Source organism: Hemiscyllium ocellatum, chromosome 7, assembly GCF_020745735.1.
Source record: "Hemiscyllium ocellatum isolate sHemOce1 chromosome 7, sHemOce1.pat.X.cur, whole genome shotgun sequence".
Classification (NCBI taxonomy): domain Eukaryota; kingdom Metazoa; phylum Chordata; class Chondrichthyes; order Orectolobiformes; family Hemiscylliidae; genus Hemiscyllium; species Hemiscyllium ocellatum.
The window spans coordinates 74,358,116-74,384,435 of NC_083407.1; the positions used below are offsets into that span (position 1 = coordinate 74,358,116).

General features: G+C 40.0%; 1 protein-coding gene across 1 annotated transcript in view; it reads right to left on the reverse strand.

The window, feature by feature from the left end:
• Positions 1–26,320, reverse strand: part of nckap1 (NCK-associated protein 1) — a 201,914-nt gene that overhangs the window by 150,595 nt on the left and 24,999 nt on the right. The window contains exon 2 of the mRNA XM_060827346.1: positions 13,494–13,604. Within this exon, the coding sequence (XP_060683329.1) occupies positions 13,494–13,604 (111 nt within the window). The remainder of the gene's footprint in view (positions 1–13,493; positions 13,605–26,320) is intronic.

The following is a 26,320-nucleotide window of genomic DNA, read 5'->3' on the forward strand; positions in this document are numbered from 1 at the left end:
AGATAAATTTCACAAATACCTGATAAGATTGGAAAGAATGGTAACTCCTGCATGTTGAGCTGTCTTGAATCTAAATTACATTTGCTTGCTAATGTGTGGAAAATATCCCAAGTAATTCAAATATAAAATCCAGAATAATATTCAAATTTAACAGAAAGAAAATCTCTTTGCTAATGTTGTTTATGTCTAGTGATGTTCTGCCGTGGAAAACATCTAACATTGTTCACGGGAATATCAGCTATCAAGACCATTCAGTCGACTAGGCTGCAACTATGGGGATGGACAACAATTGCAAATATAATGTAATGCCTAGTTTTTATAGGTGAAAACCCCTATTTATTCACAATTCTTTGATAAACCTCTATGTACAATTGTTCTGAATTGGTTGCAAGGCTATCAATTAAGTTCAACAATTGCTACAATTAAAATAATTGTGCAAAATTCTCCACTAATCACGGGGTGTGGCACTGAAAATAACTTCCTGCATCTTGTTACTGAAACTTTGACCTGCTGTGGTTGCATTTAATATTAACGTTAACAAGAACATGAAATGACATTTAACTCTATGCATAAATAAATATGATTTTGTTCAAAATCTTCCCCTCATCTTAAGTTTTAGAGTTTGAAAGCTGTGCCAAAAAAGCTACCCAAAAGCATGGAGACATGATGTCATTATCTCAGAAGAGCAAATTAGTGACTGCACATCATAGCAGCTGCTGATGCAAAGTTTAAGCCACTGTGAAATGCAGCCACTTGCCAGCAAGATGGAATGACAGCAGCATGGAAAAAGTAAGCCAATTCAAGGCAACAAGTTTCATTTCCCCAAGCAACAACACACCCATAGTGCAGAAAATGTTGGGAATTCATAATTGGGCTCATCAGTCATCTGAAGACTTGCTTAGCTTGACAGATGACATCTTCAGTTCTGAGACACCACCACTAATGACTGAAAATTCAATCTCACAGTAAATTATAAAATGGAGGAACCACTCTTAAATTCACTGGGACTCTACCATTCAATGAAAACGCTATTGTGACACTTGAAATACTTAATGCTTAATAGTGAAAATATTGCAATTTTTAGTGTTGTGTAATTCCAGAAATATATGGATTTGCATTATATTACTTCTCATGTAGTATCATAGAATCACGGAATCTCAAAGTCCCTAACACGTGTGAGTAAGTGAGTGAGTGAGAGAGAAAATGCCATGCATTTGCTGCTGATTTCTTCTCATTGCTTTTGATTACACTAGATGCTTGTTCTCTCAGCACTGTACTTCAGGGCAACCACAAACAAACATTTGCAGGCTGGAGAAGGTTTGGGAAAGAGAGAGAAAACTTACTTAATATTAAAATCACTGAGGTGGTTGTAAAATTCGATTTTAAAACACATCAAGAAGCCCAATTTTTAAATTGGAAAATCTCACATAGCAAATTCCGTGCTTCTAAGTGGTAGCAAGGGTTTTTTCTACTTCAAATCTCACTAAGTTAGCTCTATTATAATGGCTACAAAATATAAAGGGTTAAAACTGAAAAATTTGGAATCTGGATGTATTGGTCAGATTCAGCCACTTGGTGACACTGTGGAATGCCCTAACTTTGTCAACCAGCAGCCATAAGGGTGGAGATAAAACATTCGTGATCCTTTAAGTGCATAGTCATCAACAACAACTTTTGTTTATGTTGCAACGTAAAGTAAAGCTTCCTAAGCCACTTCATAGTTTCAAACAAATGTACAGTGAGCAACATAAGGGAATTATCAGAGGTTTAGTGACAGATATTCTTGGTGATGGTCATTTAAGTCTCATCTGCCTCCCCACAAATGCAAGAATATTGCTACTACCCTTAGTTCCTCCAAATTATTTTTTACCCTGTGGCGAAGCATTAACTCATCGACCAAGGGACAGCATTGATTACAGATACGTCTGTCCAAAACAGTATTGTCAAAAGAACTGGTAAACAGGACAACACTCAAAGCAACTGATAACTAGCAAGTAACATCTGTACCACATAATATAAGGGAATGACTCCACAAAAGAGGACACATCCATCTCCCCTTGATATTCAACGGTATTAGCATTGCTGAACCATCTAACATTCTGGGAGTTAACCATTCATCAGAAACTTAAAGGACCTGCCACGCAAGTACAGAGACTACAAGAGCAGGTCAGAGACTGAGTGTTACTGGAATCCTCTGAACTTTTACTCTGTCCACCGCTTATGCAGAGTGGCAGCAGAATGTACGATCCACATTGCAGCAACCAACCAAGGCTCCTTTGACATTGCCTTTCCAATAGGTGACCTCTCCTACCCAGAAGAACAAAGCTAGTAGACTGTTTGAGAAAACTACCATTTGCAAGTTCCCCTCTCAGTTACGCATGTTCTTGACTTGGAAGTGACTATAATTATTTCTTCAACCTCCGAGTCAAAATCCTGAACATCCTCCCTGACAGCAGTATGAATGTGTCTACACAAGGACAGCAGTTTTCAGGGTGGCAATTCACTGCCACCTTCTCAGTAAGGACATAATCCTTCATATAACATAGCACTATCAGCATAACATATTATGACTACAATGTGTAATCTCTCAAGACAGTACACCACTTGGGTCAATGTAGAAAATCAACACACATTCAATGTGGGCTTTCCAACAGCATGTCATGAATCACAAAAGACTTTCCAACTCTTCATACTTTCTCTACCTACCATTCCAATTTTATTGTTGTGGACTTTAAAGAGTCTGTTTTGTAAAATATTGTTTTTGGGATATTAGCATTGCTGGAAAGGTCAGTATTTATGACCTACCTAACTGCCCTTGTTGTAGTGGTAATTGCACGATGCAATTATCTCTTACGCCTGACATTCCCCTGGATACAATTAATGTTTTCAATCTTTTAAATCCAAGGACTGAAAAATTGGGAATATCTGGTACATATGGTACAGTGGCCTTTATTAAGGCACTAACCATGAGCCCCATTTCCCCCAGCAAACAAATCTCAAGAATTTCCAGGACCAGCCCACAGGACATTAATAACCTTAAGTTTTTCTTCAACACAATGAGCCACCCCTTTACCATTCCATGCGCCTTCTAGTCAAGACTTCATGGTTTTCCTCGCTCACAGCATTCCTATTCATTTAGCTGCCTCTGCTAATCTTCCTCTTTGATTCTTCATTTTACATCTCCTACCAATAATTTAGCTTTGATCCTCAATATTAATTTCTCCCCATCGCTGCTCATGGTTCTTAACATGTCACTTCTCATGTTCTTTCTCCCATCAACGCAATCTGTCAATTTCTCTCCTGATGTTAATGACTCTTAAGAGTCAATATAATCTCATTCTTTCAAACCAGTCATCGTAATACAACAGTTTACCATCAACTGACCAATGCTCTTAGATTACTCCTCATTCCAAACTCTCCTTTTCAAAGGTTTTAGAATATTATCTGCCACTCTGAAATCTAAATCATAAAACTATCCGAATTCTCTCAGTCTGAATTTCGGTGACCCCACAAAATCATGGCAGGAGTGGACATCAATGTCCTAGATTAAGACAATTTATCGCTTCCACAACTGAGATTTATCTTTGTCCTTTTCAACTAATACATAAGGTTTAGAATAGTTGCAGTCATCCTTTTTCACTGCTCAACTCTCAAGATTACAAACTTACACATCCAAAGAAAACAAGCCTAGTTTTCAACACTAATTTCTTCTTATCTTCAGTCTGTCACTTCAAGTCTTCCAAGGCTGGGATGAAACTTTAAGTTTCATCAACTTACTGTATCTCTGTAATAATAACTAGAGGCATGGGTCATCTTCCATTTGCTGTCAATGCCCAGTTTGACAGAAAACCACATTTCTTAAATTCATAATCATCCACAAGATGTCGGCTAGCCATCAAGTCATGGATAATTAAGAACTTCCTGACAAAGACAGAAATCTGTTTTCAGTCCCCACACTAAATGTTGCTCCCCAACTAATGATACAATCTTCCTTTGGTCATTTGTTAATAAATATATTGTTGAATTCCTTCAAGTCCTGTTCAACCTACAGCTGAGTTTCAATCCTCATTTTTCATACTAAAGACACACAATCTCATCTTTATTACAGAACGTGTTTCCACACTTTACTGTCCTAACGCACACTTGCATTGCCTCTTAGCTATCAGGCTAACGTCACATTTGCAGGTCTCAAATTCTTCAAACTCTAAACTACCTAAAATTCTATCCTGCTCAAGTGCAGTGACCATCCTCACCTAAAAGTGCTTGGAGCACGAGAATATATCATTTGAATTCCTCAGTCCCTGTTTTCAAATCTCTCCACAAATTCCTCCCATCTGATTTAAACTTCCCACAGCTTCATGAATTCTCCTCTCTGTTCAGACTCTGCTCTTTTGTGTAGTTGCTCAACATTCACCCCAATATTAGTGGCACAACTTTCAACTGTCCTCTTACTTTCTGAAAAATTCAACACTTCTCCACTGCTCTCCCAGCTTTAAAGATCTGCTCAAAACCCATCTCATGGACTACAGTTATGTGAATGTCCAAATTCCTCCCACTGTGTTTCAAGGTAGTGTTCCCTATTTAATTTTCATTTCAAAAGCCTGATGATGCTTTCAAAATAAGACTAACATGGAATGGAAATGCTTATTCTGGAACAAAAACAGAAATTGCTGGAAAGGTTCAGGTTTAGCAGCACTATGCAGAGAAGAGAGAGTTAACCTTTCAAGTCCAGTGATCCTTCTTCAGATCTTTCACAGTTCAAGTTTGCTACTCTGGGCTAAATCTCCAACACAAAAGGTATTTTAATAAAAAAGTAGGGATCAGAATTGTATGTCGTACCCAAATAGTCTAGTATTGAAAACAGTAACATTAACTCCATGCACTTGTATTCTGTGTCCCTGTTAATGTGAAAAGCATGCCATATAGCACATCATTCAACTCATCAACCTGTTCAATCACATTTAGTATTCTTCCATTCACTTAATATTCCTTTGCCTTGTTACAATTCCCAAGATGTGATTTTCTATTTTTCTGACCAATAAACCAGATCATCAATTGCTTTCTGCAGTCGAAAGCGTTCTTCTTGCTAAATACCGAGTTAGTTTTTATTTCTGTTCCAATGTTCTCTGTCATGTGCCCTACTTGAGTCTAAATAATTAACTACAGAGAAAGAGACTGAATAGTGAGGTCTGAGAGACTCGGCATTGACAGTCTTTCAGTGGGGAAAAAGCACCAACATTACCCTTGGCCCTTACCACAAAGCCAGTTTTAGGTCCAATTTGCCAGTCTCCATTTGAATGCTTTTGTTAACACTCTAATATATTTTGAAAACATGTGAACATCACTTACTAGTGTGATGTTCATTGCTCATCGATAACAGCCCTGGAGATGATGCTGGTAAGCTGCCTTCTTGAAAACATGCATTCTATGCAATACAGGTATACCTGCAGTGCTGTTCGGCATCAAGTTCAGGATTTTGACGTTACAGTGAAGGAACAGCAAAACTGTCCCAAATCAGGATGCTGTACAGCTTGGAGGGAAATTGTATGCATTGGTGTTCCAACGTATCTACTACCTTTGGCCTTCCAGGTGATAAAGGTCACATGTTTGAAAGGGTTTTTGAAGGATCCTGGTTTTGTTACTGGAATACAGCTTGTAGATGTACACACTGTCCCCACTGTGTCTCGGTGGCAGAGGGAGTGAATGTTGAAAGTGGATGCTGTGCCAATCAAGCAGGATGCTTTGTGCTCGATGGTGACAAGTATCTCAAGTATTGATGGGGCTGTATTTAATCAAGTGAAAAGTATTCCATCACACTCCTGACTTTACCTTGTAGATCATGTGCAGACTTTAGGGAGTCTTGAGCTAAATTACTTGAACAGAACGCTCTCATTTGCTCTCGTATCCACAGTATTTATATAGCTAAAGCAGTTCACTTTTTAGCTAATAGAAACCCCAGACATTGGTGAATTCCTTACTGGCAATGATAATGCCAGTGAATGTCAAGTTGTGTTGGTTAGATGTTTGCCTTCGAAGATGGTCATAGTATGGTACTTAGGTTGCCAATAGCATTGTGCCACATCAGCCCAAGCTCAATGTTGCATAGGTCTAGCTGCAAGGAAAGATGGACTGCTTCAGTGTCTGATCATCAGCAGACATTCCTCACTTCTGACCTAAGAATGGAGGGAAGGGTATTGATGAAGCAGCTGAAGACAGTTACACTTAGGACATTACCCAGAGGAACTCCTGGAGTGATTTCTCGAGACTAATGAATTCAACAGCTTAAAGCTTTGACAGCCACCAACAGTGAAGTGATCAAAATTTGACACAGTCCGGATGTCAAAACTGAAGTATGGATGTTCTAGAGTATTACAGGACTGGAGGATACAGCAGAGATAGAGAGCAGTGAGGACACGAGGAACCTGAAAACAAGTTCAATGATTTTAAACTGCAAGTGTTGGTAAATCAAAAGCCAAGGAAGGGCAATGAGCATGGACAATGGGTGAACAATTCACAGTGGGAGTTAGCACATGTGCAAAGTTTTGAACGAACTCAAATTTTCAAGAGGATAGAATGTGTAAGGCATGCAGGGGGTGGGTCAAAAGAGGTAACTCTAGAGGGACCAAAGGGACGGAAATCGGTTTCAGCAAACATGCTGAGGCAAGGATGGACTCAGACAATGAGACTCGGGGAAGTAGTTTTAATGATTGCACAATTTTGTGTTCAATAGATTATACTGGGTTCAAATATGAAAAGGTTACTCACAGTCTGGTTTAGTTTAAGGTAACTGTCAGAGAAAATGATAGATTCAGTTTCCAGTAAAGTGATTGCAGTTACAGCGTTAAGGTAATAGCTCCTGTCTTCCCATTATTGAGGTAGAAGAAACTTCAGATCAAGTTTTGTATGTCAGAGAAATAGTCTACCAAGTTAGAAACTGTGGGGAAGTGATGAACAGTGGTGGTGAGGAAGAACTGAATGGAACCAGTTTACAAGGAAAACTGACAGGTTTCTGGACGATGCTGGCTCAGGGCTGCATGGAGATGAGACAAGAGGAGGATCAAGGTTAGATCCTCGAGGAGCACCGGTAGGACTGTTGGTGGGGCGGGGGGGGGGGGGGGGGGGGGGGGGGGGGGGGGGGGGGGGGAGAAGAAGAGACATTGTAGGTGATTCTCTAGCTGCAATTGGGACAGACAAAAATGGAAATTGGAAGTTCAAAGATATAAGACCGATAGTGAATGAGAATAGAATGGCAATCAAAATAAATGGATACCCAAAAATCTTCTAATAACATGTAAACACCAAGCCATATAAAGAGGATGTGAGGGTCCAATTAGGAACAAAGTGCGTGACGGTAGCCTAAAAGTCCAAGACAAGTCAAGAATCCTAACTCAGTACTTTCTTTCAGTGTTGACTGAGGAAGGGGGGATTCTGACAAAATATTGATAGAAACAGAAATCATAGAGGTAATGGATGGGGCAAAAATTCAGCAGAAGCAGGTAAATCACCAGATTTCTAAATGAAGTATGAATAATGGGTGAACAGGTCATGGTGCAAGTTAGCACATATGCAAAGTTTTGTATAAATTCAATTTTTTCAGATGATAGAATGTGGAAAGCCTGCAGAGGGAGGTTTCATTCTGGAAATACCAAAGGGACGGACAATAACCTTTCTATAGAGGGAAACTGGAGAGTGGCAAATGTGACACCCTGAAACAAAAAAAAAGCATATTAGTGTGTGACTAACTATAAGTGAGCCAGTCGAACATTAGTGGTTATAAAGTTTTATAAACATTACATTGGGAATGCAGGAACAAGAATCAATAGGCTCTCAGAGGTGTGCGAATTAATTAAGGAGTTCGAGAATGAATCTGTAAACAGATAATCAGACTTGAACAACATAATTAAATTGTGTTATTTGATGATGTAAACAAAGAAGTTTAAGGAAATGCTGTTTTTATGGATTTGACAAAAACCTTCAGAATAGTGTGTGCAATTATGGTCTCTCCACTACAGAAACTTCAAAGTTTTCAGAAAACATGTACAAAGATATGGTCAGGGCTGGAGGGTTAAAGCACATAGGGAGAAGCCAAATAGGCTGGTGCTGTTTTCCCTGGAGCAGCAGATGCTGAGGGGTGACCTTACTGAAGTTCATAAAATCATGAGGGGCATAGATGGGATAAATAGACACTGAGGTGGGAGGAGTCCAGAACTACAGGGCACAGCTTTAGGGTCTTTTCCCAGCTGCTTCAGTTCTGCCGAAGGGTCACTGGTCTAGACATGTTAACTGTTTTCCTCTCCTCTGATGCTTCCAGGCTTGCTGATTTTCTCCAGCACTTTGTTTTTGTTTCAGATCTCCAGCATCCACAGTATTTTGTTTTGTTTGCCTCAAAATCTTGGATGTTTCACCTGATTCATCTAAACTCCAGCAGATCAACATTTCTTTAGCAGGTAAGCCCTTCATCCCAGGCAGGAGTTGAGTAATCTTTTCTGAACTACTGAAGAAATTCTATTTATGCTTCAATAAAGGGACCAAAACTGTACATAGTACAGTCTCAGATTTGGTCTCAGTGGCAATCCTGTTGGCAACACCATCTATTTGGGCATACGTAGTGCTGTTTGAGCTTTTTTTTTAAAACTTTCGGTTCTTAAAATTACTCAGTCAATCTTGAAGCGCAAGGTATCGCTAACCAAATAAGCCACAACTGAAGCCAGCCATTTCAGGCTGCTACTATCCAATCGCAAGACAAATGGTGATTGCCATTACACAATGCTCCTGTCAACCAAAAAGATGTGATACCCATCACATAGAAGAGTGAATTTCAGTGTTGGTGTGCTCTAAGATATGTATGCTGTACATCCCAAAGACCAGTGCATCATATCAAGCAACATATTTCTTCTGATTAAGTGTCACTGGACTCAAAACATTTAACTCTGCAATCCCCCAGACCTGGTGAGTTTCACCAGCAATTTCTGTTTTTGTTGTAACATATCTCTTACGTTATTTGCAGCCACCAAAATACCAACCGTACCCCAACCAGCCTGTACTTGCAAAACATGGCACACTGTCTAACATTAAATTGCTGTGTATTCTTGAAAATGCTGTGAATTACACTGACATCTCTAAACTGGTTGTCAAGCTCGCAGTACGGCTCAATTAAGTATACTGGAAGCTGCATGTTAGTATATAGGATTTTATTCTTTGCAAACATATACACATACCAAGCCTGTTACATTGCAACAGAATAGGTGACAATTATTCTGTCTTCATTTCCTGGGACAATGCCTTGACCAAGAAGGCATATTGCCCCATTTATAATTTTAGCAAAACTGACATTTAACTGGCAGCTGTGCATTACTTTACTTATTCTCCATAGCAATCAGAATTCACATGCCAACCAATCAACTGACTCCTCTCACACTGTGTAAATGGTGTTTTCCTTCAAATTTTTAATTTCTTGCAAATTACCCTGATGAATGCAAGATGAACAGTTTCCAGCCGTACTCAGTCTCGTTTCTCCACTTTATCCACATAACACTTGCACATTTATTTCCTTCCAAAAAGCTGAAAGAGCCAAATAGTCCATTCCTGTTCAAGTCTTAGGGGCTAGATTTTCAAAATGGCAACAAGTGAGATTGCTCCTTTGCTCTGATATATCTTCTAGTTACATGATATATTTGGTTACTTCTCTCACTATCAATTGCTTTGGCCAAGTCACTGCAAATCCTGTAATTTAAATTATTCCTGTCTTCTAATCTGTTGCCCCTCCATTTTGTTATTTTCCCACTTTTGCTCATTTTATCTGTTTTTAAGTTATGTGTTTCTACCCTCTCAGAACAAATAAATGGTCATTGAGTTGATATTTTAACATATTTTCTCTCCAAAGATGCTTCCAGGCCTGGTGAGTATTTCAAGCATTGTGTTTTTATTTATGAAAGAATGCTGAGTGGATCAGTACTAATCATTTTCTCAACATTTGATATAAAAATTCAAAATGTATTAGCGTACAACCTAAACTTCAGTTATGTGCAGATCTGTGCTGCCATGCAATTTATAATGATTCCTTCCAGAAATCAATCAGATCTATTGCTAATCTGTGTCTCAGATATAGATCAATCAGTGGTACTCCTGCCTCTAACTCATGGTTCGAACTTCAAATCACAATTCAGAGTGCAAAATCTAAACTGATATTGGGACGTGAGTGCTGCACTTTGAAACCACTACTTATCCAATAAATCTTTAAACTTTATTTGCTCCAATTGTCCTCTCAAGTAAATCTCAGTTTCCATAAAACAGAGTTGCATTTACCTCTCAATTAACATCACTTTAAAAAGTTCATCTGGTCACGATCTCATTGCAGTCTGTGGAAGCTTAGTGGATGTAGTTGGTTGTCACATTTACTAAGAATATAAGAAACATTGTCACAATTGTCTAAAGACCAATTGCTTGGAAAGGTGAAAAAAAATCAAACACCCAGCTGATAGGATGATAAGATTTGATTTTGAAGACTTTTACCATAAAAACTGAACTAAAAGTAAAACTGACTAAACACATTTTTTTGGCAACTACAGAAGCCACAGAATAATCTTTTCCCTTTTACATTTATCACAATCAAAAATCCCACACAATGGTTAATAGTTTATACTATTCCTTAAGTAGATTCAATTGTTTTGGAACCATGCCAAAGTGATGCTTCGCTCCCAAAGGTTTGCTTCTGTTACTTTCCCATCCTAGCCTGTTATCCTTTAACCACAGAGCCATCCATCAGAGCAAGGCCTTTCCTGAAGATCCTTTCTGTCTAGCTCAAGTGAGGCAAATCTTCCAATTTGGTCTTAAATTCTCACAAACTGAAGCCAAGTATAGGCTCTCATCCACATTCTGGAGATGCACCGCACAAATTTACAATCTTGAACTGCTTTCTTTTTCTCTCAGATCCTAGCAGATTTTCATCCACATGAGTATTTCACATATTTCATAAAGGTGTTGGCATAGTCGGCTAAATGGCCTCCTCTGTGCCACGTCAATTGTTTGGTTTTGTGACAAACCTTTCCCGTCTCAAAGCAGATTTCCTTGGCAACATGACTCACATGGGCCTTCCATCTAGCTGGAAATGCTGATTACCTGTTAGTCATCAACTCTATTCTACCTTGAAATTAAATCAAGTATGTAAAAACAATGACTGCTGGAAACCAGATTCTGGAGTAGAGTGGTGCCGGGAAAGCAGAGCAGTTCAGGCAGCATCCAAGGAGCAGTAAAATTGACATTTCAGGCAAAAGCCCTTCATCAGAAATACAGGCAGAGTGCCTGTATCTCTCCACCCTTCAGGTACTCTGCCTGTATTCCTGGTGAAGGGCTTTTGCCATTAAATCAAGTATGAGTATTTACGTCCTGAAATTCTTCACAGCTTTCTGCAAATTTGGAGACTCAAGTCTATCCACTGTGAATACAGATGTTTTTACCATTGTCAATAAGTGAGAGCCCCTTGTATTTCTTTCCAACAACCTCGGCCCTCCTTTAATCTTTAAAAATCCAGCTTTCCAGTTTTGCTGTCGGCACAATTCAGAACAAATCATTGTGACCACACCCACTTTATTTTATCCGAAAGCAATTGCATACTCCCTAATCCAAAAGTATCACCTAAGTCATTAGTCAAATTATACTCATATCTCAAACATAAATTTCTTTTCTCAAGTATACTTAATAACAGGTGACCAAAACTTTCAAGAGGAGAGAATCCTAAAAGATCCACAACTTGATGACTGAAATTTCCTCTCATCTCAGTCACAAACTACTACTCCCTTAATTGGAGGGGTGACCCTAGTTCTACATGAGTCAGCCAGAGGAAGCATTCTCTATAGCCCCTGAAGAATTTTATGATTCAATCACACCAACCCTAACTATTTGAAATGAAAGGGACTATTGGGCTAATCTATCAAATCACTTCCTGTCAGACAAACCCCACATTGAACCTCAAACCTCTACTGCACCCTATTCATAGCAAGGAGATCCTTCTGGAGTTAAAGAAGCCAAAATTTTATGCAGTACTTCAAGTGCAGTCTCACTTAGGCCTTACAAAGCTGCAGTCAAAGTTCTTCACTACTATACCCAATTCTTCTGAGAGAAAACCAAATGCTTTCATAACTTTATAATTCTTGCTGTATAATTCTAACTTTTAGTGGTTTGTATAAAAATAAACTTGTACCTCTGAATGCCATTGTTTCCAGTCTTTCATCACTTAAAACTCTGCTTTATTTCAATTCTTCCCTCCCAAACATCCTCACACTACATTCCATTTGCTTTTTCTGATTTATAACCTGTCTATATCCTTTTGCACAACTTACTAAGTAGCTTTGTAATAATCAAACGTGGACAGATTACCCACTCCTTAAATTGCTGAAGCTCTAGCAATGATCCTTGTGACACCAACCTAGTTATGGCCAGACAACAGCCCATTAATTTTGACTGCTTTCTGTCCATTTGTGCATTCTCATTGAATGCTTAATTTATTAACCCCATAAACTCCAATTTCCTATTTTAGAACTGCAACACTCTTCAAGTCATTTTAATTAGGTGCAAATTACACTGAGATGTCCTAAATATATCAAAGATATTTTTTCTATAAATATGAAATACAAATCTTTCATACTTTAAATGTGACATAAGAAAAAAATCTTTTACAAGATAAACGTAAGATTCTTGATGAACAACATTCCAGTCTAAATAGACAATAATCATTTTAAACCTATCCAACCATCTCTACCATAGTCCCCCACTCCATCAAACCTACAAAGGTGACAATATATTCCTCAGTCCAAAACAATCCTACATGCTTTTTAGGGACTTAAACCCAATAGCTTGAATTTCCAATTGCAATTCTGTTCAAGATTATTAAGTGAGAAAGATAAAATTGAAATCAGGTGTGGAATGGAAAAATTCTTTTAAAGTAAACATCCAAGATTCTGAAATAAATGCAAAGTACTGCAGATGTTTGGAATCCTCAGCAACTATGGTAGTACCTGTGGGAGAGAGAAACAAAGTTGAAGCTTTGAGTCAAGCATGACTCTGCTTCAAAAGACGACAAGAAGAGGTTATATTCAAATCAAAATTTTAATTCAGTTTCTCTCTCCATTGATGCTACCAGGTCAGCTGAATATTTCTCCAAAAAAAAAGTTTAATTGAGTTTTGTCACATTTTTGAAACGAAGAAAAATAAATTTAAACAGAATAAAGAAACCCAGAGCCTATGACATGTTTCAGGACATCAAGTTACCATCAGAAATCAGGTACTTAGCATTACTCAATGTAATCTTGAACAACAAGACTACTTACGTGTACTTAGAAAATTGCATGTTGAAATGCATTTTGAAATTAATTATGCAAACTTTAAACCAATTATCTAAAAGTAAATTCAAGTTCAGGTATATTGCAATTTTCATCAACATTTCATAAGTCATGGAAGTTATATTATAAATCCATTCAAACTTTTTCAGTACTTACACTGTTGTTACGAGTATCAACAACGGGAAACTTTTTGACTATGTATTTGACAGCAGATTCCAAGTTTTTGTCAATTAAGTATGAAGGTTTCGCCTTTGGATCCCCACATGCCTACAACAAAGAATAAAAAAATAGATATTACAATGTCTTGGAGAGTCTTCCATTAATACTAAACAATTAAATGTTTGAGCAGTCAACCAGCAAACTAAGGACTTTAAGACCGCTTTCAGTGAACAGGTGACAGAATGAATAGGCAAGTGCAAGGGATCGTCACAACTGAAATATGCAATGGGAGATAGAGAACAAGAGATGTGCTACAGAAGTGTTATAGAACACAGTAGTATAGCAGAGAGTTAACTGGTTCACTCCTTAAAAAGAAAAATGCATAATTTAATCTAAGCACTACTAAGGTAGGGACTAAAAGAGGTTATTCAAAACTGGCAGATTGCAAACTTCAAACCTTATACATCATATTGCTTTCACACTGCTTTGTGAATGCTTTACATGCTCAATTTAAACCTAAAATATGTTAATAGGGGAACATTTTAAAGCAGTGCACACTTCTAAAGTTTTGCTCTATCATCATCATCATCAAACATTTTCCTCTTGGAAAATAAGTTCCTTGCTGATCTCAAGAAATTGTGTTTTTGTTCTTTCATTGTTGGGTGCTGTTTTGAAATGAAAGGTTTCAGTGGCATTCCTAAGGGGATGCAGAAGCATATGCATGTGACAATTAGAAGGAACCAGATACAGCGTGTAACCCAATCTAAAAGTATGAAGCAAGAATCCGAACAGTTAATTTTATCTCGCCTTCTACTCAATGATTTTGAATGGCTCATTCAATGTCCTACATGTTGTGAATCACAAAGAGAAAAGTTATGGGTGATGAGACTGGTCTGATAGCAGAGGGAAGGTGAAAAGCTTTGCAAACCTTCCAAACTTGTCCTTGCTGTGGAAGCATTGTAACAGAAAAAGAGAACACATGTAAAACACAAGTTTCCAACATCTGACATGCGTCTGCACAAAGTTTAGGGAACAATACTTTAAATGCCTAATGACATGTGTAAACAGAAAAAGTGCAGAGATTCAAGACAAGGAATCATAGAGATATCAAATCATTGCCTGTCCATGTAAAACTTTAAGAACAAGCTCCCTGACATGCACTTGCATGCACTTCAGTTTTGCCGTGGAGTCTCAAATTTATGAAATTTATACTAATTTGGCACCATACAGGAAGATAGATTGCTAAATTATAATTCGGTTCACAGATTCAGAGACAGGAATGTGCATGCAAGATCACTTCAAAGGCAACATGAAGGACATCTGAGGAAGTCTGCAAGACCTCATTCATAAAATTATAAAGGCATTACAAACAATTAATGACAGAATCTGGACAGAAAATTTGAAGTTGCGAAGGAAAAACAGTTATAAAATAATTTGCAATCCTTTTGAAATGCTGAATGGTGTCTAATATGGATTGCAGTAACAAAACTATTAACAGTTTCTTAAACCTGCAATTTTTTTTACCTCAATTAGGATTTCATCATCAATGTTTCACATAATTTTAAACTTTAGGTACAAGTTACTAAATGTCCTTAAATATTGTAATTGAAGAAATATTTGACTATACAAAATAACAAACATGAACAAGTTACTTACAACATGCAGTTTCATACAAACAATAATGTGGTTTATGGTCACTATATTTTTCTTTCTCATATACTGACATAAAAAGAGCTGTTTGACATCTGTAATGTCATGCTTTCATGTAAACTGTACATGCTTTTACAGCAGCACTGCTCAAGGGATGTGTAGAAATATAAATTGTAGCAAAACGTACTGCTTACATTTGTGCCTGCCTAAGGTTGCCTACACTCTCAAACAAAAGTAACATTTTTGCTTTGAAGGCATTTCAGAATCGTAACAGGATGCAATTATGGTCATAAAGCATCAGACCACCCAGACCAAATGGCAATCATATGTGCATTGATTTGAACTAACTGCAAATAAGTAGATTGTTATCTTGTGGAAACAGAGAATTGCACTTTCAGCGAAGGAAATTCAGGTTTACCCCATTCACCAGCAGTCATTTCTTAATCCATGTGCAAGTAAACAAATCAGTAACCAATTAAAATTGTAAGTTTTGCACAGATAAATGTTGAGAATGGAAAATTAAATTTTTCACAATAACCTGCACTTTATAAAGTACAATTTAACATTGTTATACAAGAAAAAATTGTGGCAGATGCCAAAACTTGGTCAAAAAGTGTCAAGGACAATCTTTTAGGGAAAAATAAAAGTAAAGGCAGAGAACCTCAAAGAGGGATCTCCAAAAGCTTTGGGCTTTAGCAGCTGGAAGCACCACCACAAAGAGGAGTGCAAATATCAGTGAGGGATAAGGTTACAGACAGATTTCAAAACAAGGATAAGAATCTTAAAACTGTAGCACTGTTTACCCAGGAGCAACTGTAGATCTGCAAGCACAGGGATTATAGGCCAACAGAACTTGGTTCAAATAATGACCTGAGAAGCAAGGTCATAAATAGTCAACATTAGCTTTACAAAGCTTGGAATGAGAAGCTGGCCAGGAGTACAGTGAAATATTCGAGTATAGAGATAGCTAAGGTATGTATGGATGAGGGTTCAAGAGAAAATTAGAGGTGTTTTGCTCAAACGGAGCTTTAGAAGGCAGTAGAGGAGGAGTCTTCAAATATTTTTAAAAGATAAAGTAGATAGATTGTTGTTAGGCAGGGTAATCAAAAGTTGTCTGAAGTAGACGAAATGTGGATTTTAAAACAAACAGACCAGCCACAACCCTATTGAATGGCAAAGCAGGGTTTACATGCTGAATAGTGTACTGCTGCTCCTATTTCCAATGTTCATTATCCTACCTCAGATTTAAGTCAAAAATACATTAAGCATATTTTCTACAAGAATTTAAAAACTTACTCAAATGTGAAACTGGCAGCTGTGTTATGGAGACATCTCTCAGTTGATAAACTATTGCATCGATTGATGGTATTCTAAACCAAGCGTTACTGGGCTGAAATTGGAATTGGATGACTTATCACCACTTCTCTGCATGAGCTTCCAGAATATCCGTTAATATGAAAATAAGGTGTTTGCTTTTGATGAGCTATGGCTGACTATATTAGCATTTTGGTTTTGATGACACTGACTCCTTAAATGACACCACCTCACTTGGCCATATATTCCACCAACTTCCCTACCCACTATGGTGGCCACTATCAAATTTACAGGCCTGATGTTCTCCAACCTCACTGGTACCATCTTCATCTTTGAGCTTCTTGGCCTGTTCCACTCCACTCACCACCTTTCAAAATTCCCTTTCTGAGCTGTATACCTACAGTACCAATTCTCTTGCAGAGACATCACCATGGTTTCTCTCCCTCAGCCTCCACATCAAGTGACTTCTCACTCATACCGTTTTCAATTTCTATCTCAGCCAGCGGGACACTTGATATTTTGCAAGCACTCAGTGGTGATTGTGCTCTCTCCTCTGAATTACTCCCTTAAATCGCTCTTTCCATATAAACTCCCATATTCACAGCCATAAAGAAGCTAAAACATTTCCAACTTTTGTTGCCTATGGTGCAATCAGGGATACATACTCAATGAAAAGTGCCATAATCCTCTCAAAGGCAGAGGTCTCAAGTTTGTCAGCACGCCTCCAATATGGCTTTGTTTGCTTCAACATGTTGGAAAACAACTGCATTACCATATTACTTATCCTGGAATTTCCTTCCTAAGGCATTGTGGTTCAACCTACAGTATGTGGACTGCAGTAGCTCACCACCTTCTCAAGGGCAACTAGGGACAGGCAACCAGTTAGTTGATGCCAACATCCCATGAGTGAATAAGCTTGCCGGAGTCAAATAACCAGGAAGCTGCCCAAAGCTCCTCTATGACAATGCTTCCAAGTGTGAGATGAAAATCTTAAATATCAGTTGTCACACATGGAAGCCACTAGCTGATGACAGAGTAATGTGCTGACACTCCCATAGGCTGGCATGACCACAACCACCAGTGGTCACTGCCGCTGGTCCACAGATGCCAATGTCAAACCATATTGCAGTTTCATGGAGCCTGCCTCTCAAGGATTGGTTCCTCCAGCCATCAACAAAGTGCTTCACATGAAGCCACATCACTCAAAATGGATGTCATTTGCATGTCTCTAATCTTTGAGGGTAAGATGCCAACAACAATCCCTTCATCTACCCAGCTCTCATAGCTACTCTTCCCTTCATGCTAATTACAGCACATAACTTTGACAATGATCAGTTTCTTCTTTACCTCTGCATCTACATTTCCTTCCTAATGATATTTTCACTGTCTCTGCTGCAATTTACTTCCAAGTACCCTCAATGGTCTGGACTGGGCTCTTGACCAGGAGCTCCCAACATGCTCAAACACATCCTTGTCTCCATCTTTCATGTCACAGTAAAATCAGAACTCTTTCATCACCTTCATATAACCTGACTCCATTCAATCAAGATGTGTGAATGCATAAGAAACCACTGGTTCTAGCCATTCACCATCATAAGGTCCACATAAAGCACTGTTAGGTCCTGCTTGCATTTGCTGAAGTACAATTCCAGGCTCATGAAGAATGCAAATATAACCCCCACATGGTTGCTGTACTACACAAACTTTCTTGAATGTTTTGCTACCCAACTCCAGATTTTAAAAAAAAAGAGATTGCTAGCATTAAAAAAAGGGACATAAAAAGGAGGGGGCACAATATCTGTTCAAGAAATAATTAACATTGGAAGACAGTTATGAAATAATCTTGACATTGTATGGGCTCAACTGAATTAAAAAGGAGATATCACACTCCTGGGAATGTGTCCCCCAAACTGTCAGAGGGAGCATGAAAAACAAATGTGCAGGCAAACCAGAAAATTAATAAAGATAGCAATCATGAAGGGTTTCAGTATGCTAGTATTAAATGGGATAGAATTAGTGTAAAAGGCAGAGATGAAATCTTAGAACACTTTCAAAACAACTTTTACAGCCAAAAGGCAGCAAGTCCAACTAAAGGGAGGTCATGTTGTGGCTGTACAGGATGTTGGTTAGGCCACTGATGGAATATTGCGTGCAATTCTGGTCTTCTTCCTATCGGAAGAACGTTGTGAAACTTGAAAGGGTTTAGAAAAGATCTACAAGGATGTTGCCAGGGTTGGAGGATTTGAGCTATAGGGAGAGGCTGGATAGGCTGGGGCTGTTTTCCCTGGAGCGTCAGAGGCTGAGGGATGACCTTATCGAGGTTTACAAAATTATGAATGGCAAGGATAAGATAAATGGACAAAGTCTTTTCCCTGGGGTGGGGGAGTCCAGAACTAGAGAGGGCATTGGTTTAGGGCGAGGGGGGAAAGATATAAAAGAGACCTAAGGGGCAACTTCTTCACACAGAGGGTGGTACGTGTATGGAATGAGCTGCCAGAGGAAGCGGAGGAGGCTGGTCCAATTGCAACATTTAAGTGGCATTTGGATGGGTATATAAATAAGAAGTGTTTGGAAGAATATGGGCCGGGTGCTGGCAGGTGGGACTAGACTGGGTTGGGATGTCTGGTCGGCATGGACGAGTTGGACTGAAGGTTCTGGTTCCGTGCTGTATATCTCTATGATTTTATGGTTATAGATGGGAGACAGTTTGTTTCAATGAATGAAGCTGCAGTCGTGGTAAAGAGTACTAGTTGTATAGCACTTTTGATGAAAGTGATGCTAATTCTACCAAGTTTAGATAACTTATGGAAAAAAACAAAAGATAGGCCATTTTTTATGTAATGAAAAGCAAGTGCTGACTGGTTGGGTCTTAACTGGCTTGGAGATTAGACCAAAACAGTTAACTCTCAGATCAGACAGATAGATTGGTCAGCATTTTGCTTTGGGATGCAGGGGAGTTTGTCTCCATGATCTGTTCTATTGAAAAAGTTGCATTGTTTGTACAAATTCCTTTCGCCTACACAAAGAGAGCACCAGCAACACAGCACAGCAGAGTGAACCTGGGAATGAACAGCAGCAATAGCTATCAGATAAACACCTGAGAAGTAGGGTTAGTCAGAATGGGACTGGTTTAGAGACTAAGTGAGTAGTGTCAGGAGGAAAATAAAGTACTTTTGTCATTATAGTTTGTTAGGAATAAAGAAACAGTGACAGTGGGAAGTATGATTTTGACGAGTATTGGGTAAGGTTGCGTAATTGATTCCTTTAAGTTGTTGCTGAAAAGCAAAGCAAGGTCAGGCAGCATCCGAGGAGCAGGAAAATCGACGTTTCGGGCAAAAGACCTTCATCAGGATATTTCCTGATGAAGGGCTTTTGCTCAAAACGTCGATTTTCCTGCTCCTCGGATGTTGCCTGACCTGCTGTGCTTTTCCAGCACCACTCTGATCTAAACTCTGGTTTCCAGCATCTGCAGTCCTCACTTTTGCTTCCTTTAAATTGTTGTCTGCAGTTCATACGATTTAAAAGAGCAGGCAAACTCAGCCCTGTAGAATGATCCTCCTGCAATGTAGGAAATCAGGGACACTTCCAATGTCTTTGCTGACTCTCTCTGTGGCACATGTGTTCAGCTACACGTGGAGCACCCATGAGGCTAAGCATGTTGTGGACAGCATGTTTAGCTAATTGGTCACTCCACGAGTGAGAGCTACAGAAAAGAGTTAGATGGCCACCAGAAAGATGACAGTGGCTCAGTGGTTAGCACTGCTGCCTCACAGCGCCAGTGACCCGGGTTCAATTCCTGCCTCAGGCGACTGTGTGGAGTTTGCACATTCTCCCCATGTCTGCATGGGTTTCCTCCGGGTGCTCCGGTTTCCTCCCACAATCCAAAAATGTGCAGGTTAGGTGAATTGACCATGCTAAATTGCCCGTAGTGTTAGGTGAAGGGGTAAATGTAGGCGAATGGGTGGGTTGCGCTTCGGCAGGTCGGTGTGGGCTTGTTGGGTCGAAGGGCCTGTTCCCACACTAAGTAATCTAATCTAATGAGTAAGTGTGAGCTGGCAGTACAGGGGTCGCCTGTAGCCACTTCTCTCTCTCCCCAACAGAATGCCTTTGATACTCATGGAGGGAGTGACCTCTCAGGGAAAGCAACAGCAGCAGCCAAATCAGTGACACGACTGGCCCTGTTATGCAGTAGGGAGGCCCAAGTGTAGGCAAGTGGAGTGATATTGGGCTGTATAGCTCAGGGCACAGAAAGGTGTTTCAGTAGTCAAAAATGAGAGTCCAGGATCGTGTGTTGTCTACCTGGTGCTGGATCAAGGTTGTCTCTAAGAGGGCACAAGATAATCTGAGGGGAGAAAAAAAATGAGCAGCCAGAGGTTATGGTCCACATTAGTACTAAGGACATATGCAGAGAGAGAGAAATTGTCTTGCAAAAAGAGCACAGGGAGTTAGGTGGGAAGTTGAAAAGCAAGACCTCTTTGGTCCCTTGGGGGCAGCATGGTGGCTCAGTGGTTAGCACTGCTGCCTCACAGCACCAGGGACCTGGGTTGAATTCCAGCCTCGGGTGACTGTGTGTGGAGTTTGCACAGTCTCATGCCTGCACAGGTTTCCTCTGGGTGCTCCGGTTTCCTCCCACAGTTCAAAGGTGCGCAGGTTAGGTGAATTGACTATGCTAAATTGCCAGTGTTCAGGGATGTGTAGGTTAGGTGCATTAGTCAAGGGTAAATATTGAGTAATAGGGGAAGGGGATGGGTCTGGATGGTTTACTCTTCGGAGGGTCGATGTGGACTTGTTGGGCCAAATGGTCTGTTTCCACACAGTAGGGATTCTAAAAAACGGCCTGTAATGTTGAGATTATTCACAGTGCTACAAGCCAGTGAGGCCAGCAATACAAAGATAATGCAATTGAATGTGCTGCTAAAGAGCTGGTGTAGAAGGGATGGACTCATATCAGGATCATTGGGATCTCTTTCAGGGCAGGTGGGACCAGTACAAGGAGGACAGGTTGTGCATAAACTGGAGGGGAACCAACATCCTGGCAGGAAGGTGAGCTAGGGAGAGTTAAAATAGTGTGGCAGGAGGTTAGGAACCAGACCAGTAGGGCAGCATATGGAATGTTTGAAGAGAAGAGATTTGTAACCAAAATCACAAATCACACAACACCAGGTTATAGTCCAGCAGGTTTAACTGGAAGCACTAGCTTTCAGAGCGCTGCTCCTTCATCAGGTGGTTGTGGAGTACACAATTGTAAGACACAGAATTTATAGCAAAACTTTACAGTGTGATGTAACTGAAATTATATATTGAAAAATACCTTGACTGTTTATTAAGTCTCTCATCTGTTAGAATGACCATGATAGTTTCACTGCTTTCATATGTAAGTCACAAAACTCTTTTTTAAAAAGTTACGTTCTCAGGTTAACTGTAACAATTGGTGTCAGCCCAGATAAGATGTTAAGATGTTGAAGGCGTTAGCCCTTTGTGATCCCTGTCTGTGCCATAACGTTTAGACTGATTCTAATCTAAAAAGTGCGTTAACAGAGTCTTAGATGGATTCATGTAGTTTTTGAGCAAAGTACAATGCAACTCCGCAAGTACAAATTCTGGGGGGGGTGTCTCTCTCACAAACACCCACAACCCCCCAACCCAGACACACACACACTCCCACATGCACCCTCTCACAGACTTAGACCACTTTACACTCACACACACATATACACTCACTCTCACAGACAATCACAAACTCCTATTCCAGACACAGACACAGACACAGACACAGACACACGTTTGTGGGGTGAACTTGTACTTACAGAGTAACATTGTACTTTGCTCAAATACCGCATGAATCCATGTATGACTCTGTAAACTCACTTTTTAGATTAGAATCAGTCTAAACATTATGGCACCGACAACAGAACACAGAGGGGCTAACACCTTCAACATATTATCTGGCTGATACCAATTGTTACAGTTAACCTGAGAATGTAACTTTTTAAAAAAGTTTTGTGATTTACTTATGAAAGAAGTGAAACTATCATGATCATTCTAACAGATGAGACACTTAAACAGTCAAGGTATTTTTCAGTGTATAATTTCAGTTACATCACACTGTAAACTTTTGCTATAAATTCTGAGACTTACAATTGTGTACTCCACAACCACATGAAGGAGCAGCATTCTGAAAGCTCGTGCTTCCCATTGAAATTGTTGGGACTATAACCTGGTGTTGTGTGATTTTTAACTTTGTACACCCAGTCTAACACCAGTATCTCCAAATCATGGTTAAATCAAGCAAATCTAATAGGAAGAGGAGGCAGGGCTGGGTTAATGAACACAGCAGGACGAGCAGCTTGAAGTGATTTTATTTTAATTCAAGTAATGTAACAGATAAGACAGAGGAGTTTAGAGCCTGGATTAGAATGGGACTACAATCTGGGGGTCACAGAGGCTTGGCTGAGAAAAGGGGCAGGATTGGCAGCTCAATGTTCCAGAGTTTGTTTCAGGTGTGGTAGAAGATGTAAAAAGGGTTGCAGGATTGCATTACTGATTAAAGAGAATGTCACAGCTGCACCAAGAGAGGGCATCATGGAGTACTCATCCAGCAAGGCAATATTGGTAGGATTTAGGAATAAGAAAGGTACAAGCACTATGATGGGGTTATTCTAGAAGTGGTTGTCAGTTTGCTCGCTGAGTTGGAAGATCTGTTTTCAAACATTTCGTCACATACCAGGTAACATCATCTGACAGCCTCCAGTGAAGTGCTGGTGTTACGTCCCACTTCCAATTTATGGGTCTTGGTTTCTTAAGGTGGGTGATGTCATTCCTGGTTCTTTTTCTCAGAGGATGGTAGATGGGGTCCAAATCAATGGGTTTATTGATGGAGCTTTGGTTAGAATGCCAAGCCTCTAGGAATTCCCATGCATGTCTCTGTTTAGCTTGTCCTGGATGTGTTGTCCCAGTCAAAGTGGTGTCCTTCGTCTGAAGGAAAGGATACTAGTGAGAGTGGGTCATGTCTTTTGGTGGCTAGTTGGTGTTCATGTCTCATAGTGTCTGTTTGTCCGACGCAGTGTTTGTTACAGTCCTTGCATGGTATTTTGTAAATGACATTCATTTTGCTGGTTGTTTGTATTTGGTTCTTTAGGTTCACTAGCCGGTATTTAAGTGTGTTGGTAGATTTGTGGGTTACCATGATGCCATGGGGTCTGAGTAGTTTGGAAGTCATTACATTACATCAAAGACATCTCTGAAATGTGTCTAGAGTTTTCTTGGCATGCTGCATCTGCTTGTTTGGGTTTGTTGTTGAGAAATGGATGGCACGGTGGCTCAGTGGTTAGCACTGCTGCCTTACAGCACCAGGGACCCGGGTTCAATTCTTGTCTCAGGCAACTGTCTGTGTGGAGTTTGCACATTCTTCCCATGTCTGCATGGGTTTCCTCCCGGTCCTCTGGTTTCCTCCCACAGTCCAAAGATGTGCAGGTTAGGTGAACTGGCCATGCTAAACTGCCCATAGTGTTAGGTGAAGGGGTAAATGTAGGGGAATGGGTCTGGGTGGGTTGCTCTTTGGAGGATCGGTGTGGACTTGTTGGGCCGAAGGGTCTGTTTCCACACTAAGTAATCTAATCTAATTTAATCTAATTTAAAATTGGCTGACTGTTTTATTGTGTACCTGTTCTTCCGGAATACACTGTATAGGTATTTTTCCTCGACTGTTTGTAGTGCTTGGGTGCTGCAGTATTTTGTGGCTTGCTGAAATAATGTCCTGATGCAGCTCCATTTGTGGGTGTTCAGATGATGATACTGTAAGTTTCCCAACGGTTAATGGGAATTAGAGGAACAGATATGTAAGCAGATCATGGAAAGATGTGGAAACAACAGGGTTGTGGTACTGGTGATTTTAATTTCCCCAGTATTCTTGCTATCCACCCTGTCCATACCTCTCATGATTTTGTAGGCCTCAGTCAAGTCCCTCCCCAACATTAGTCTTTCCAATGAAAATAATCCTACTCAACCTCGCTTCATAGCCAACACCCTCCATACCAAGCAACATTCGGTGAACCTCCTCAGCACACTTGCCAAAGCATCCACATCCTGTGGCGACCAGAACTGTATGCAGTATTCCAAATGTGGCCAAACCAAAGTCTTATACAAGTGTAATATGACCTGCCAACTCTTGTACTCAATACCACATCCAATGAATGAAAACATGCCATAATCCTTCTTGGCCAATCTACTGACCTGCAATGCCACCTTCAGGGAACAATGGATCTGAACACCCAGATCTTTCTGTACATCAATTTTCCCCAATACTTTGCCATTTACTGCATAGTTTAGTCTTGAATTGTACCTTCCAAAATGCACCACCTCACATTTGTCTGCATTGAACTCCATTTGCCATTTCTCTGTCCAACTCTCCAATCTATCAATATTCTGCTGTATTCTCGGACAGTCCCCTTCACTACCTGCTATTCCACCAATCATAACGTTATCGGCAAACTTGCAAATGAGGCAACCTATACCTTCCTCCAAATCATTTATGTTTTTCACAAACAACAGTGGTCCCAGCACAGATCTCTGTGGAATACCACTAGTCAAAGGTCTCCATTTTGAGACACTTCCTTCCATTACTGCTGTCTCCTGCTGGCAACCAATTCTCTACTCATCTAACTAACACCCTGAACCCCATGTGATTTCACCTTCTTCATCAGCATACCATACTTATCAAACACCGTACTGAAGTCCATGAATATGACATCTATATCCATTCCCTCAATCAACTTTGTCATTACTTCAAAGAATTCTATGAGGTTTGTAAGACATGACTTTCCCTGCACAAAACAATGCTGCCTATCACTGGTAAGCCCATTTTCTTCCAAATGGGAATAGATCCTATCCCCTCCGTTTCTTCTCCAGCAGTTGTCGTATCAGTGACATTAGGTTCACAGGTCTGTAATTACCTGGATTATCCCTGCTACCCTTCTTAAACAAGGGGACAACATTAGCAATTCTCCAGTCCTCTGGGACCTCCTCGGTGTTCAAGGATGCTGCAAAGATATGTCAGAGCCCCGGCTATTTCCTCTCACTTCCCTCAGTAACCTGGGATAGATCCTATCCGGACCTGGGGACTTGTCCACCGTAATGCCTTTTAGAATACCCAACATTTCCGCCCTCATGTCGACTTGACCTAGACTAATCCAACATCTATCCGTAACCTCAACATCTGCCATGTCCCTCTCCTCCATGAATACAGATGCTAAGTACTCGTTAAGAGTCTCACCTATGTTCTCTGACTCATATCTTTCCTCCTTTGTCCTTGAGTGGCCCAACCCTATCTCCCTAGTTACTCTCTCGCTCCTTACATATGAATAAAATACTTCAGGGTTTTCCTTAACCCTTCTACAAGGATATCTCAAGGTCCCCATTTAGCCCTCTTAATTCCTTGTTTCAGATTGGTCCTACTTTCCCAATATACTTCCAAACCTTTGTCTGTCCTCAGTCGCCTAGACCTTATGTAGATATCCTTTTTCCTCTTAGCTAGTCTCACAATTTCACCTGTCATCCACGGTTCCCTAATCCTGCCATTTCTATCCCTCATTTTCACAGGAACATACCTCTCCTGAACTATAATCAGCCCCTCTTTAAAAGCCTTCCACATATCAAATGTGGATTTCCCTTCAAACAGCTGCTCCCAATCTACATCCCCGAACATCTGCCAAATTTTGGTATAGTTGGCCTTCCCCCAATTTAGCATTCTTCCTTTAGGACCACTCTCAACTTTGTCCACAAGCATTCTAAACCTTATGGAACTGTGATCACTATTCCCAAAGTAATCCCCTACTGAAACGTCAAACACCTGGCCAGGTTTA